The following is a 16804-nucleotide window of genomic DNA, read 5'->3' as shown; positions in this document are numbered from 1 at the left end:
CCATTAAATGTTTTGGAGGCAAGAGTGGGAGAGTTCTGGATCAGTTTCTTTGAAATTGCAAAACAGGTCATTTGCCATGGTTTGGTATTCACTCTCTAAGTGCTTTCTATCATTATGATAGGAAAACAGCTTCTTTTTTTTTAACTCATCCAGCAGTTAGGGTGGAATAGCTACATTTATTTGGAGGGTTTTTGTTTTTTTTTTCTTCTCTGGTCGACTTGCAAATTACAGCCCAATCTTCACTCTTCTTTTTGCTTTGTTTGTCTTTGAGCACTTTGACATGCAAAAGCCCACACAGCTAAACGCTCACACAAAGAACGACTGTTGGTAACATTGCCTACCCAACTTTTTAAAAAATGACAGAAGTGTGAAAACACAATTTGCTTAAAGCAGGAATTTGACATGGGTGTTACTGCTGATGGCCGCCACTTATATAATGTTATATGCAATGTTTTGTCACCACAGTTAATTTTTATCCACTGTTTTTTCTTCAGGTGGAAAAAAGGTGAAAAATTCAGGTTTCATTTTTTTCAGATGGTGGTATTTAAACATCATCAACAATAAATCCTTATAAATATTGAAATTGGACAGCTGAGAGAAACTACATGTTTAGATTGGACTGTGTGTCTAATTTTGCAAATCCAGAGAATGACAGTACTGTGCAAAAGTCTTGACCCACACCTCATTTCTTTATATATAGATTTTCTGAAGGTCTTTTGAAGTTTTTCTTTGGACATTGGCTGCTTTTCTACTCACTCCAGTCCCTAAAGTTTCTCATTTTTAAAGTAATGTTTGCTTTTTCCCCCCTTGTCGTTGTTTGTTAAGCAACTTAACACTGACTTATGAATAATTCAAGCAAAAGAAAAAAATCCTTAGTCAAGATATGAAGCGGTGTTGTGTCTCCACACAGCAGACAACTGAGCAAAGAGCCAATTTTAGATGATATCTTTGGCACTTCTGGCACCGTTACTAGCAGTGTGTCACAAAGACCCGTAATTTTTTCCCCATTTCTTTAGTTGAATCTGTGAAAAATGCCAGCGATAACACAATTTGAAATTGACATTTTATTTTTGCACCAACAAGGTGATTATCAAAGAGCTATTAGCAGAAAACTTGGCATATCTCAGCAGGGTGTGCAGCGTGTCCTTAAAATGCTGAGGAAACTGGCCAAATGGAGGAGAAAAGAAGTGGCAGGGATAAAGAAAACTACCTACACCAGATAAACAGAAAGTCATGTCCTTAAGAAATAAGAAGAAATCCAGTAAAGATCTCACAGACAACACAAATACTTGTTGCCACAAATTTTATGCAGCAATGAATCCAAATTTGACATTTTTTGGTACAAATTGTTGTCAGTTTGTAGAGAGGAGGTCAGGATGGAGGTGCAGCAGTGAGTGTCTACAGCCATCTGTAAAACACGCTGCAATTGTACAAATTCTCTTTTTGCCTTATATACTATATTGTGCATGTATGTTTGCACGTGTTTCAATAAATCACTGCAAACCTTTTCAAATTTTTCAAGCAAAATATAAAGAAATGAAAGGTGGCTCAAGACCTTTGGACTGTGCCATAAGTATTTTTTAAATCAAATACTACAGCGTCACATGAAATAAAATTTACAGTGAATAAAAACAGTCATGGTTTTCATTCGTTGTACACTGCTGCTTATAACCAGAGGCAATACAAATATGTTGAGGTTAAATCATTTATTTATTATGTTCTGTCGGTTGTTTGAGTCAATTCACAGATTTTTGCAACGGTTTTAATTTTCCCTTTAATAATTTTGGACTCTGTTCAAGCAACACGCCAAAAAATGGGAAAAATACTGTCTTTGTGTTCTTCTCACAGGGAAAAAGCACAAAATATCGATTATGAAACATAATCGATATTTTGTGCTTTTTCCCTGTTTCTAGGCAAAGCGAGTACTTGGACATTTTTCCTGTTCAATCCATAATTTGTGCAAGCTGATTAATGAACTAATCAGCACAATAATCAGCTGATTAATGGAAGCAGCGAGCAGCGCCTACTGCAGTGCAAATCTGACAGATGACAGTCTGTCAGCTAATGGTGCATTGCGTATCGTCTTTTCGCAACCCTAACAAGACCTCTTTGTTTTCGTCTGTCTGTCTCTGTTTGTCTTTTTGCATCCTTGTGTCTAAGCAGTCAGATGGGTCCTCCCAGATTGACGGCCAGTCTGGGGTTGGCTCGGGAGGTGGAGGCGGCGGGGGGAACGCCGGAGACGATTCGGACTCCAAGGCCACCCCCAAACGCCTTCACGTATCTAACATCCCCTTCCGCTTCCGAGACCCTGACCTACGGCAGATGTTTGGGGTAAGCGGACCAGAACGTTGCCTTTTTTCCCCTCCACTGTGTATCGTTACATAACAGAGTAAAATCCCCTCTAAACTAAACCCCCCTCATCTAGTGACTGCAGCCCTTTGCTATCTTCTAGTGACGCTTATATAAAAACAAGGGTTTGCCATGCTGTTTTTTTGCTGAGCAGAATCCATTGTCTTATTTGATTATTTAGATTTTCAGCTCTCCAGCAGCTTATCTAAAGTGAAGTGTAATAATCCGGCCTGGTTCCCTCCAGTTTTGCAAGAGGAACGGCTCTAAAATGCAGTGCAGAGAAAAGAACAGAGGAAAGGAAGATATGGTAGAAGACCTAGCAGCCAGTGTAGGCTCAGTGCCAGCTCATCGTGGTTGAACAGTGCTGACACCCCGTGGCGAGAAGCAGTGTGTGTGACTTACATGCTCGCTCAGCTTCTTCATTTTCCTTCTCTTTTTTTAATTAATTAATTCATTATTTTCCTGTTTCTTGTTTCAGCAATTTGGCAAAATCCTTGATGTGGAGATCATTTTTAACGAGAGGGGATCGAAGGTAGGACACTGAGGAAAAAGAAAACATGTCAGGCATTTCAAAATGCAGCAAAAAAAAAAGAAAAAAAAGAAGCTTAACTGCAATCTCCTTCTCCTCCTCCTCCTGCGTCTCCTTGTCGTTTCTTTACCCTCCTTTGCTTGCAGGGCTTCGGTTTTGTTACGTTTGAGTCGAGCGCAGATGCAGAGAGGGCCAGAGAGAAGCTCCACGGCACGCTGGTGGAAGGACGTAAAATCGAGGTAACGGCACGCTCGCCTCTTTTTCCTATTTTAATTTTTTTTTTCAACAGTGACCATTTTCTCCTCTGTGTCCCCTCCATGTCCAACTGTGACCTTAATTCTTCTGGCCCAGAGAAGGTTTCCGGATGGCTGTTGTTTAAACCCCCCACCCCCCCACCCCCCCCTCCTCCCTTCGGCTTCACTATAGCATGGTGCAGTGGTGCCGCACGCAAAGGCGTCTCTTTTGAAGCCACTTCCTGTTGATGTTCGTGCTGTTAATGCTGTTCTCGTTCTTCTCGATATCGTGCGCTGTCCCATTGCACCTTGATCCTTAAAAGTCGTGTGGTTTGCAAAGCATGCTGGGTGGAGTGGCTACACAACAGGCATGGCTGGTGAGAAGTCACTACGACACGATTGCTGATGATATCTGCTTACATCACAGCATGGATGATTTTTTTTCCTTCTTTTTAAATTACTATTATTTTTGTTTAATCTGTCCTCCTGCACCTTTTCCATCATCCTCATCATCATCGTCACTTCTTCCATGATCATGACGAGTGGCCATTCTTGATTTATGGTTGTGTTTATGACTGGATGAGCAGTTAAAAGCCTCTCAGTTATTTTCCTCTTGGGTGGGGGGGGGAGAAAAGTGCTTGCTGCTGGTGTAAGAGGCTACTGTATGTTGCATGGATGGAGCACTGGCTCAGATGTTGTCAAGGATTTTTCACTCTTTTCACTTGAAATTGCGCGGCTGCCACTGAGTCGTAGTTTTTTTACGTTTGGTGTGTTTACGAGATTGATGCATGATGGGCGTTGGGGTGGGGCATTTTCAGGGGGGCAGTTTTGGGAATAAGGCTGCTGTGAGAAGTGTGGTGTCATTTCTGATGCTTTTGTAAAAAAAAAAAAGCCAACAAAAAACACCCTTTAATCTCAGATGTGCAAGATGAACGGTTAAAAATAAAAAGAGAAGTGTTGTTTTACACACACACACACACACACACACACACACACACACACACACACACACACACACACACACCTGCATCCAGCGCTCCTGAAAAACAACACTAGATCTCATGGAAGTGCTTTTTCTTGTGACTTATTTTTCCTTTTTTTTCCTTTAATTTGTTAGCATGAGCTCGGATTTCAGTTGCAAATGGCCTGGGAGATCAAATACACCGTGCTTTCGCCATTTGCTCTGGCTCTTTTGATTTTAAAATCACGCTTTTGATTTTTTTTTCTTTTTTAAAAAATGATTTCTACTTGCTACTAAAGCTCTTCTGCATGGTCCTGAATGTCCTGCTCTCTTCTCTGTCTCTTGTGTGTGGGTGTGGAGAATGTTTCAAAAAATGAATAAATAAAAAATATGGAGGGTGGAGACAGAACAAACAAGTGAAGAGAATAGTCATCCCCTCTCCTGTCCTTTTATTTCATTGGTCCTCCATCTTTCTCCACTCTATTTTCTCCCCCACCCGGCCAGTCAGTCTGTCTTTCCCACTCCGTGTCCCATATGCATCTTCATCTCTTCTGTCCATTCCTACCTAAATTTCTCTGTCCATTTCCCCCTTCCTGGGATGTAGTCAGGTAGCACAAACACCAGAGAGTGGGAATCAGTTAGACTTTGAGTGATAACTTTGTCAGTTATTTGAATATAACCTGGACAATACTATAACGTGTAGTTTCCTTCCCCAAGTTATATTTTAATTTCTGACGTTTTCTGTTTCCGTTCTATTTCTTTCCTTTGTTCGCAGAGGGTTTTTTTGTTGTTGTTGTTTTTTTAATTGTTTTTTTAGAGGCTAGATTGTTGTGATGTGGCTGATTCTTGTAGGTGACTGTTGACACGTGACCTGTTACATCACTTCCTCTCTACCACAGGGTGGGGGTTGCTTTTCATTACCTCGTTTTGTTTATGTTTACTTTTTTTTTTTTTTTTGGTTTTTTTGGTTCATCATTTCTTTCTTACATATATTTTCTCTATTTCCCTGATGATTTTTGTATGTTGTTGTTGTTGTCAGTCTCCACGGTAACTGCTCGCGTGTCCTCACGCCGTTTCCCTGCCAACGGTAAGTTGTGTACACATGGCATCATCTTTGAATGACCCCTCCCCCCAACCCCATCCGTCCAAATGAAATTAAAAAGAATAAATAACGATGCACCCAACACCCAAATGAAGGACTCCTCTTACTTAAGGGAGGCTTGATTGGTCGATTGACAGAACCTGATTGGCTAATCCTGTGATTGATTTGGGGAGGTGGTGAATGAAACGATTTACGTGATTAGCCATTGACCGCATGGCATTACAAAAAGGCCACTTGTGTAACTGAATGTACTGCATCTATCTGCAAGTGCAACAACTATGACTACCACTTCTTATGCGTTCATTCCAATCACCTCTCTAACTGCATTCAGCATTTAATTCCAGAGCTGTATCCTGCATGGTTTACTCTCTTTCTCGTCATCTGTATGACGTCATATAGTACTATGTCATCTCTCTGTGTCATGTGTCAGCTGATAGCTGCATTTTCTGCACCTTAGTGGGACAGCATGCTAAAGCATGTGTGCAATGTTAGCTTAACTGGAGAGGGGATAATAGTAGTCTGTATATCATGGCGTGCTGTAGTGCTTGACTACAACCTTCTGCACCAATTTGCGGACTGCAGACAGTTGCAGAGATACGGCTGTGCAGACGTGACATTTCCTCTTAAAGCTGTACCTGTGGATGAATAGTGTGTTGCCCTAAAGGGGATGCAAGCATATCGTAAAGCAATTTTACTAAATGTGGTAATTTGAGAAAAAAAAATACAAAAGATTTTAAAAAAGCTGTCATGAAATAATTAGTAGAATTTTTTTAAAATCAGCGACAGCTTTTCTTTGTTCTGATTTCTGTTAAGCGGTTTCCTTGTTTTCGATAAGTTTGGTTCTGGATGGTGTGTGTTGGTGGTTGTGTGCTTCGAGGTGTTTCTGGCGTGTGACACTGATCTGAAATGCCTGGCAGTGTTTCACAGCCGTGGTTTCTGTTTGATTTTTTTCATTTGATTTTTATTTTTTGATTTGAGGAATGATATTTGCATCCCCCATCCTCTCTGTCTTTTATCTAGACTTTTTCTCTTTCTGTACTCGTTCTTGCTCCATCCATCATTTCTCCATCACTGCTCACGTACAGTTAGATCCAATGTAGGCAAACGGTCAGATGAATGTTGTACGAGTGTATTGCATCTTATTGTTCGTTTGTTTGAAGAACTGCACATTTGGATGGACTGTTCACTCGCTGTCTCTCTTCTCCACGTCATGTGTGTGTTTTTTCTGTGTGTTTTCATGTGGACTGGCTCCTCCTTCTGCATCCCTTTTATATTTCTGTCCTTTCTCTGTTGTTCTCTCTCCCTCCTCTTCCTCCTTTTTTCTGTATGATGTGTATTTGATTGGGAGGGCTGCCGACCTTATTTGATTGGTCTCTTGCTGCATCTGATGCTTGCTGACTGGCTAGTTTTGCTCACCTCTGGTGATGTGATGCGCTCTTGATTGGCCGTGTGTAATTTGTGTATGAACTCTTCGATTGATGTTTTTTGCATTGTGTTCAACTGATGAATCTGCCGCTTAATTCACCTTCTTTTTCCCTCCTTTTTTTTAAGGTAGCAAAATAATGGTCTTGGATTTCTTTTTGAATGCCTTTGATCTCAGATATTTTGTTGTTTTCTTTGTTCTGTGTGCCAATGGTTGCATTGTTTGCGTGCAAAACTGCCTGACTACTCACCAGGATCCTTGTTTTCAATGTCTTTCTCCTTCAAAAGAAGCGCATGCAACAAATACCATCGCTGCTCATCAACAGAATTAACCCCTGTCATAAGTACAAAACTGTGAAAAGTAAAACGACACCTCACTGAATATGAAAGCTCCAGTAATCATATGAAGTGTCACAGACAAAACTCAGCGTAACCTGACCTGTGATTGGACTGTGCTTGTGTCAACCATTAAAAGTGAATGAAATGAGCCTCTGATCACTTTCTTTGGTGTCCAGGTTAATAACGCCACAGCCAGAGTGATGACAAACAAGAAGATGACCACGCCGTACTCGAACGGAGAGGGCCTTGCGGCACTGCCATATGGTAATGCATTTTGCACGGTTGGACCAGAGAGAGGGGGCAGAAATTATTGTCACTAAATTAAAGCGGCAGACACTACCCCCACCCCCTCCCCAAAGAAACAAACAACATGCAAGAATGAGTAAATGTCGTGTGAACCCTGGCTGCCCGTCGCTTCTGTGACACGTTTCTGTTTACATGTTGTTGTCAATTTTCTTTATTATAGCTGGATGGAAGCTGAGTCCTATGGTTGGAGGCATTTACAGTCCTGAGCTCTATACAGGTAAGAAAGCCTTCCTTTATTCTTACCTGACTGATACCCAGCAAACATTGCTTGCATGTCTCCCAAAACTGATCACAATAAGAGGTCAGGCCAAACTTTTCTGATTTTTACAAAGTGCGAAACACGGTTCAGATTATTTATTTATTTATTTATTCTTAACAATGACAGCTAATTTAGCTAGCACATTGTTGTGTGAATGTCACCTCAACATCTAATGACGTCTTTTTTTAAATAGTTAAATAGATACCCAAATTACATTTCACTTGTTACCGGAAGAACTTGATGCATCACACGCTTACACTTCTCCCCTCGCTGTCTGCGATGTCAGCATCTTAAACTCAGGAAGGAGTGCTACTACTGACACGTGAAATCAATTAGCTCAGTGGGAGAAGTGGTGGACCCGAAAGTGTGAGATTGTGAGTTTGAGTCACTGTTGAGGTGTTTTGTTTTTTCTTTCCCATTCTCTCTCCTTTTTCATTGAGAAACATGTTTTCATGTAGATTTTTTTTTAATCTCATCTGGGAATAAAATTCCTTGAAAAGGAGAGCGATGCAAAACAAAATTCTCAAAACTCTTACAAGGATATCCAGGTAACGTTGAGGTGACCTCAAACTGGCGTTATGGTAACTTCTGCGATGTCAGTTGAATTTTTTTCCCGGGGGACTATTATTCAGTCGTGACTAGACATCTAGAAAATACCGCCAGCCCGAGAGTTAGTCTGCATCGAAAAGTTTGCTGTGTATTGGAGAAAAAAGAAATGCAAGGATTACTCAGCGTGCTGTTCCAGTATTTTACAGCTGTTTGACATTTATGCTTAAAAATGAAGGTGCAATACTTTCTGTGTGTTAGATAGATTTATAATAGATGTTGATAGGTCATCTTTAGTTTTTAGTTGAATTTGAATACATCAGTTGAACTCTGGGGAGTTATAGCAAGCATTTGCTGCTTTTTATTGATTTGTAGGACAAATGATTGTGATTTCAGTCAATCTAAATGTTTAATCGACATCAGTAAAAATAAACCGTGTTTTAATTCTGTCTCTCTTGCTCTCAGTACCAGGGTTTCCGTACCCAGCAGCAGCAGCAGCAGCAGCTGCCTCGACCGCTGCAACCTTTCGAGGCGCTCACCTCCGAGGTCGTGCTCGGCCAGTGTACAGCGCAGTCAGGGCCGCTGTCCCACAGCCTGCCATCCCCACCTATCCTGGGTAAACACATTCAAAAATAACAACACCGCTAATAGTGACGATGATGTCACAGATCGGATCAATCGTCTTCTTAGAAGCATGGCTGCACTTTTTATGTAAAAAAATAAAAAATAATGCATGCTGTGTGTTTGAATATAATTTTTTATTGAGAGTTGACATTGATGGTTGGCTGAGCTGAAATACCATTTCCTTGTAAGTCCAAAATGGTAATGATAGCTACATTGAGTAGTTTTTTCAATGTTTAATAAGCAGCCGAAGAAACAGTAGTATCACTTTGAGGCATTTGCATACAAAGAGGTGGTATTTTTGTCCTGCATGTTGCACGGTGTGTAATAATCTCACCCTTCTTTCTCTCTTCTCTCTCTCACAATCTGTTTGGCACCGTTTTCCCATCTTTCCCCCCTCAATCGTCACTCTTCTTTGTTGTTTTCTGCACTGCCCACATGGTGGCGCATCACACCATTTTTTTTCCCCTTTTGTTTCGTTTTGTTTGTTTTGACTTCCCACCACCGCTCCTTTTTCTACTCTCTATCTGTCCTCCCCCCTTTCTCCTGTATTATCTGTTTCTCTCTCAGTGTGATGGCCTATCAGGATGGTTTTTACGGTGCAGCTGATCTCTATGTAAGTACGCCTGCCTCTCCTCCACTGCCTCCCTCGTCACCTACCTTTCCCCTCCCCCTTGTTGCCTTGTGGGTTTTCAAGTGTGAAATGGCACGGATCAAACCCGTAGAGACGTGTACTTTTGAGTGTTTTGACTCATCACCGCTTGACATTTTACTGAAACTTAAACGAGGCCTTTGATTGAAATCAAAATTTGCACAGTCTCACATTCAACGCGCCAGCGTTCGCTTAGCTGTCCAGCACAACACGGCAAAACCGTGCACTCATTCGTGAGTAGACTCCTCTAGGGTTTGTCTCTGTGCATTTGTGAGTTAGTTTGTACCAATGTGATTACGAGTGTGTGCCTGTGTGTAATGGTGTGTGTGCGCGCGTGTGTGACCAGGTTGACAATAGATGTTTCTGTTCTCTCTGTAGACTAGTGTTTCAGGACATTAGTGGCAGATTGCCCCAGGTAGGGTTTTACACACTCTGTGTGAGAGCCAGTGTGCATCCTCCTCGTCTCCAATGACTGCGTGCTGCTAGACATTATTGACCATCTGAGATTGAAATGCCTTCTCTGTCTTCTTCTACTAACTCACTGGATTCTGACATGGGCGGAGTTGCGGAAGGGGGAGGAAAGAATGCAAAACACATTAGGAAAAAACAAAACCAAACGGCGGCTGGTCTGATATGTTTTTCTGTAAATTAAGTGCAGTATCCAACGGAAGTAGTGGAAAAGGGATCGAGGGATATACGTTTGGTCAGAGCTTGAAAAACTCGATTGAATCTGATCTATGCTGACACTTCAGCTTTCCATTAGTGTGCACACACACGCAGTGTTAAACACATTCATTAGACCACCACCAAATGTTTGGTTTATACCACAAGTGCCCTGAATTAACAGGATTTGTAATTAGCAAAATCATTTTTTATGTTTCTGTAATGGTTAATCTGCCAGTATGCACAAGCTCTTTAATTAAAATGATACTTTTAATGCTAATTATTGTTGTAACTAATGAATTAAAAATGTACTGTTTGACAGTAAAGGCAGAATAAAATAGTAAAGCTTTTTTTTTTTTTAATTAAGCGGCTAAATTACAGGTATTTACTTGCATCCCTAAGCAGAAAAACATAGTTTTAGTGGTTTTAATGTTAAGCTTGATTAATTTCTGACCTCTTAGGATGCTCGGCTCCACTTTGGGTGTAAAAATATGAAATCGGTCTATTTGTCTAATAAACATAATCCTTAGTCTTTGAACAAGACTCATTTGTGTTTTCTTGTATTTATGACAGGTGGTCTAATAAATTTGTTAAGCCCTGTAGACCCGAACATGATCTTTTTGCTTCTTGTTGATGGAACAAACAAATGTTAGGCTTCATGTTTTAATCACTGCGTTTTGTTTTCTTTATTTATTTTGTGAGAAACTCCCTGAAAATTGGGGTTGAATCGCCGTTGTCATTTTTGAGTCCGAACGCTTGTTCATTTTGTGAAACCTGCTTTTTAAATTTCACTTGAGCGATCGTGCACCGTAGCTTTCCGAGACGTCGCATTTCCTGTATTAACGAAGATGAAATAAGCTAAATAAGTAATACCCAAACCTGTGATTTGAGTACAGAGAGTACTCGCAGTTTTAAAGGGATGTAGAGAGAGATTTTCCTTCATCCAATTAGCAGATCATTCAGACCCCTTCCAGGAATCTCCCTATCTGTTTCACCTGTGGCATGCTAACTGAATCAATGTCAGCATGCAGACATACTTACAAGGCTGACTCCCCGCCCCCCATCCCGTGTATTTTCCTCCCAAATCTTCTCCTTTTATTTCTGCCAACCTCCCTTTTTATTCATCCTTTCCTCCTTTGACTGTTAAAGTAGACCTTTACTAAAGGTTCTTATCTAGTTCAGTACTTTCTCTTCCTCTTCATTTTTATTATTATCAGACCCTTCTTTTCTACTCTTATGTTCACTGTGGTTTCCCACCTTCCCTCCTATCCTTTTCCATCACCTCTACTTTCTCTGTCTCTCCTTCCCTCATCTTCCCCTCCTCCCCCGGTCCAGCCTTCCTCCCATAGCAGCAACTGTGTGGTCCTGAATGCAGGAACTGATTCCTTAGGGTAGAATGCAGTGGTGTGTGTTTCTTTCCTTATTTATTTATTTTTGTTTCCATAGGGATGTTTGGCCTAATACACTGTTTGTTCTGAATTCGGGAAAGCATGCTGTGTCTGTCAGTGATTGGTTGCTGGCCATGTGAGAGTGTGTGTGTTTGCCCTCTTTTTTTTTCATTTTTTAAAATCCGACTGGCTGACTTGTCTTCTTACACCTGTAGTTTTATTTTTGTGTCTGTTCATCAGCTGTTCATCCAAACGTAGATAATGACACGATCATCCTGCCACTCCTTCCCCTTTCTTTAACTGTGTGTTTTTGGTAGGGGAACCGGGGTGGGGCACAGTTATGGCTGTGAACTCTCTCTCCCTTCATGTCTAACTCACTGTGGGATAGATGAAGGCGATTCAGAGCTACAAACGCTAAAAACAACAACAGCATTGTGTGCAATTAAGGGTATTTTTTTCCCCACATTAGCCATGAAGTGAGAGAGCCACACAGAGCCTGAGCTACATCCTTGTGAATGCTGTACTGCACCAGATTAGCCAGTTTTGCTGACTGACTGCTTGTTAATCTCTCGCTCTCTTCTCAGCAGTTTTTTTTCTCACAATGTAACACGTTAGATTCACTGCTAGTGTTTTTTAATAGTCTGCAGAGAAAATATGGCAAACTTTAAACAAGACCTTTCTCTTCTTTCCGTCCCGTCCTTCCTGCCCTTTCATTGCATCTCTTTTTCTCTCTCTCTCCTCTTTTCCTCTGCTCCACTCTTCCCCTCTTCTCTGTCCTCCACCTCTCTCGTCTCCATCGACTCCTCACAGGGTGGCTATGCAGCGTATCGATACGCCCAGCCGGCTGCAGTAGCAACGCCTGCGGCGGCAGCAGCTGCAGCGGCAGCTTACAGTGACAGGTGAGCGTAGTGTCCTGGACACTTTTTTATCACAATTGCTACTTTTGCGTAACTACATCGTGTCAATATCGATATATTAAAAACATTAAAATACTCTGGAAATACTGTGAACAGCAAGGCCTATCTCATGCACCAGCATCCTGAGGTTACATTAGCAACGTGAGCAAACTTTTACAGAAAAACCAGGCTTAGGTTGACAAAGCTACCTCCTGATTCAGAGCCTCAGTCACACGAGTAAAAATAAGACAGCAACCTTTTTACATCTAGGAGAAAATCTGCGGCTGAGTCTGTCTTATGGCAACGTTTCTGGGAGGTTTTGTTTCCTCGACGATCTCATTTTTGCAGAAAAAAGATAAGATACGATAAGATGACCTTTATTAGTCCCACAGGTGGGAAATTTGTTTTGTTACAGCAAAAGTGCAAAGTTATGCAGCAGATATTAGAAAACACTTGAATGCAATAAAATACAATAGAATAAAATAGAATAATATATACAATAGAATAAAATAGAAATACAAATACTATATACAATAGGAAAATATAAAAACACAACAATATAAAATATAAAATACAAAAACACAACAAAATACAAAAAATAACTGAAGTCAGATAATTTTATTTTACTGGATAAAACAGATATTTGCAAAGTTTAAATTTGAGGATCTATTGTACAGTTGAAAAAAAGTGATAAATTGCAATATTTATAATTGCAGTACTGAGCGTCTGGTGGTTCCCATGTCAGATGCATGTAGAGGTGATTGTTGTCATGCTTGTGTCGACTGGGACGCCCTTACAAAAGAGACTTTAAATCTGAGGAGTCATTTAATCCCGGTTAGGTAAAGGTTAAATACAAAAATGAACCTTTAGCTTACACGAAACGATGTGATCTGTTCTTAAACTTTTGCAGTGTCGTGTTTCCTGATCTAAAATACAGGGAAAAGTTTAACATTTTGTTGACGTCCTCCTCTGTAATTTGAACACTTTGGGTGGGCTGTATGTATGACACTGTTGTAGTTTCTAACAGCTAGCAGAAAAAATACTAATAAGATAAAATTAATTTTGTGTGCCTAACTTTCTTCACATTTTGAGGTATCTTGGGCCTTCTTAAAAAGACACAACACTTGTTTCTCTCCTGCACTATGTCAGAATCATTTTGCAGCTAATCTAAATCAGCCTGTGTAACCCTTCCCCCCCCCCCCCTCATAGTTATGGACGAGTTTACACGGCAGATCCCTACCACGCTGCACTTGCCCCAGCTGCCTACGGCGTTGGAGCCATGGTAAGTCCACGTAGGGCGTGAATACTGTTTTGTGGTCTGTTCGCAAGAAAATGTCAATATTTTTAGTATTAATCAGTATTGTTTGAATATGTTATGTTGTAGTCACTGATTAATATGTATAATAGTGTTTATGCAACTAAGAAAGAGCCTGAATTAAGGAAAAATGAGCAGTTTTATTTTACCAATGTGTATCTGGCATAAGGGTTCTGTGTACTTTTATTAGGCTATGCGTACACCAGCAACTCGTGTTTGACAAATCAATTCGTTTTGGTCTTTTTCTGTGATGTATTGACGAAAATGACGAATCACAGCTTGAAACAACTGCAATTCTGACTCTAGTGAACGATTTTATTCACTAAGTGTTCCTTTTATTGCTTTGTAGGCTACGCTGTACAGGGGAGGCTACAGTAGATTTGCTCCCTACTAAAGACACTACATTTCCCAGGAGCTCCTCTCTTCCATTGAATTACTTTGAAAGAGCTCCCCCTGTTGTCACGGAGGTGGACTGCACCCAGTTTTAAAACGTGGACTTGACCACAAAGAAGATATTTCAGATCCCACCCCAGAGCAGTCCCACGTTTTCTTATATACACTAATACAGAAATAGAGGAATGCTGTATTAAAGACTGAAGGATGGCCTTAATGTTAAAAAAAAAAGAAGAAGAAGAAGAGAAAAAAATAAGACTTAAGATGGCCTCCTTCCCTATTGCACGGCTGTATTATAGTCTCCCCTTCTTATTCCCTCTGCACTCAGCAGCACAAGATTTGGGACAGAGCCCAGATGTTCTTCCAAAGGCTGCATGTGGATAACTGACACTTAAAACAGCCGTCACCCGTGTGCGTGTTTGTGTGTGTGTGAGTGCATGAAAGAGCCGAGCGTTGTGTGGCCTGCACACGCTCTCCGCTGAAGGAAAACATCAGGGCAGTAGGAAGAAAGACGGTGCGCAGAAAGAGCACCGAGAAAACATTCTGAACCAGAATGACGAGTCAAATGATAAAACCACCCACGGATGGATTTTATAATTCCTCCTCGACGTGGGCGGATAGTAAGGAGAGGATTTCCAATCCCGCGGTGTTCTTTCTGGCAGAGGGAGACTGAATGTGGCAGCTTGGAGAGATGATGTGACGGTTTATAACGCTATAGAAATCACGTCCGAAAGCTGAAGGAGGGAGGGTTTATTAGAGCTGTTCCTTACCTCAAGTTTTCTTAGTATGTGGAAATGGTAAACCTTTAAACTTAAAATTGTTATATGCAAAGAAATTAGTTTAGAGAGAAAAAAAAGTTACCAAATTATTATTATTAATGATATTTGTAATTGTAATTATTCTCATTATTACTCTTATAAAACCATTCTTATGTTTGAGTCAGCAGCCGCTGCTGTCATGGATTCAACAGTGAACCCTGGGGTTAAAAATCATTAACAAAGTACAAATATGCTGTCAGGTATATGAAAACAGCTTATATCCGTGCACGGGACTTCACCCGACACTACAAACATGGCAACACTACACAGAAGAAGAAGGGGGGGGAAAAGGTTCCCGTTTAGTGGAGTTTACACCCAAACTAAACCCTGGGGTTCAAATAGTGGTTGGTCCTTTTAGTGTAGGAATATATTATTTGGATCCCCCTCCCCTCATATTCCATCTTTTGTAGAGTGTCCAGCAATGGATGAGTCTTCCTGAAACATACTTCTGTTGGTATTGTGTTTAAGATGCTGCAGCAGCAACTGCTGAGCAAGAGAGAGAGATTCAGTTAGTGAGTTTGTAGTAAATATTTAAATGCAAAACACAATTGTGCATATTTCTATTCCATTGTATTCTATATTTCCAAACTGTGGCTTTTTTTTATTTTTGGGCTTTTGTTTTTGTTCCAAAGATTTGTAGAAAGCACATTTTTCTGCCGTATGTATAAATATATTATCTTTGTTATTGTTATTATCATAATCCTACAGCTGTTTTTATTATTTACTTTCATCTTCTGTGTTGTTCCTTGTCCTGTAAGGTGCAAGGACATTTTCAAGTGACTTTGTTTTTTCTCTTGGGAGTAAAGTTCTTCAGCTGGAAAGCATAGCTGGTTGGGGACAAACAAAGGTATGCGTGTCACACCACCAAACTTTTGTCCTTTTGGTTGACTATTCAGTCATTTTTTGTTTGTTTGTTTGTTTGTTTGTTTTTGATTGATCATAGGATCTGCTAGCTTGACATTTATCATATTTCAAAATATACAGTAACACTTTTTTTTGTGTACGTGTGTCCATGTTTTGCAAGCGACTGAGCTATTTGGAATGAGTGAACATAGGCCTGTAGCACTTGAGTTAAAGCAGTCTGTATTGTTTTGGTTTGAAATCTTAATGATTCCTTACATTTCACTGGCTAAATCTGTCAGCTTGGCTACTCTGGATTTGTTTGAAAAAAGTGTTATCGCTCATACATGCACAGGTTAAGGTTCCTGGCGAAAAACAATTTGTCAGCATTGGGATATGAAGTTGTTTTTATCCATCTTCAAAGCTACCTTTTGTGTTTTCTGCTTCTCACAATCAGGAAAACATGCTTTTCATTAACATGCTTTTTTTTCTCCCTTTCTTTTAAATGTGCTGCTGTTGGATTTTCTCAAGTCATTTAGTGTTACTTTAAAAAAAAATCTCCATATTAATGTAGAATGTGCTTCAGACACTTTTAATTTTTCTTTTTTTTAAAAAAAGAAAAAAAAAAGGCACTAGCCAAAGATGCTAACAGTACCCAGCATGTTCTGGCTTGACATGTGCTACACAAAATACTCTAAGATGGACTTTTGGAGCCACTGAAGGCATGGACAAACCAGCATGAGCGATACTTGTCGAGTTATATATAAAAAAATAGTTTTGCATGAATCTTGTGTCTTTTCATATTTGATTCCTGAGCAGCAGAGCCCAGCTGCGTTCTTCTTTACCACTAAACTCCATGACAGGCAGCTAGCGAATCTAAGCTAGTTAACGCATCAAAGAGCACAGTGCTGTTTGGCAAAAAGGCCCGGTGACAAACAAAATGGCTGCCGCACAAATGACACGTGGCAGCTTCATTTTTTTTCCTGTCGTGGTTTTCTTGCCAGTGTATTATAGTAAACTATGTGGTCATCCTTCATAGTTGCTATGGTTTCTCAATGGACAGTCCCCTTTCCTCTGTCATGTCTGTATTCCCCCTTGACTGCCATTATGTTTTTTTGTTATTGAATGTCCATATAAAATGTTTTATATAAAAATGTTTTGTTGTGATTGAA

The 16804-nt window shown here is 40.3% G+C and overlaps 1 protein-coding gene across 7 annotated transcripts in view; it reads left to right on the top strand.

The window, feature by feature from the left end:
• The window catches only part of rbfox2 (RNA binding fox-1 homolog 2), a 43417-nt gene extending 26613 nt beyond the window's left edge, over nt 1–16804 (top strand). For 3 of the 7 annotated variants that reach the window (XM_023154302.3, XM_004567907.6, XM_012923729.5), the window contains 10 exons: nt 2161–2331; nt 2828–2881; nt 3025–3117; nt 7112–7199; nt 7402–7458; nt 8512–8662; nt 9238–9283; nt 12181–12269; nt 13476–13548; nt 13931–16804. In XM_023154302.3, the coding sequence (XP_023010070.1) occupies nt 2161–2331; nt 2828–2881; nt 3025–3117; nt 7112–7199; nt 7402–7458; nt 8512–8662; nt 9238–9283; nt 12181–12269; nt 13476–13548; nt 13931–13975 (867 nt within the window). In that variant the 3' untranslated portion in view covers nt 13976–16804. Of the gene's footprint in view, nt 1–2160; nt 2332–2827; nt 2882–3024; nt 3118–7111; nt 7200–7401; nt 7459–8511; nt 8663–9237; nt 9284–9697; nt 9735–12180; nt 12270–13475; nt 13549–13930 lie in introns of those variants that run through there. The other 4 variants (XM_004567908.6, XM_012923728.5, XR_013098976.1 and 1 more) reach the window with 4 other exon arrangements.

Source organism: Maylandia zebra, linkage group LG6 (genome assembly GCF_041146795.1).
Source record: "Maylandia zebra isolate NMK-2024a linkage group LG6, Mzebra_GT3a, whole genome shotgun sequence".
NCBI classification, from domain to species: Eukaryota; Metazoa; Chordata; class Actinopteri; order Cichliformes; family Cichlidae; genus Maylandia; species Maylandia zebra.
The sequence above is the reverse complement of the archived record's forward strand: the minus strand, read 5'-3'. Positions and strand labels throughout refer to the sequence as shown.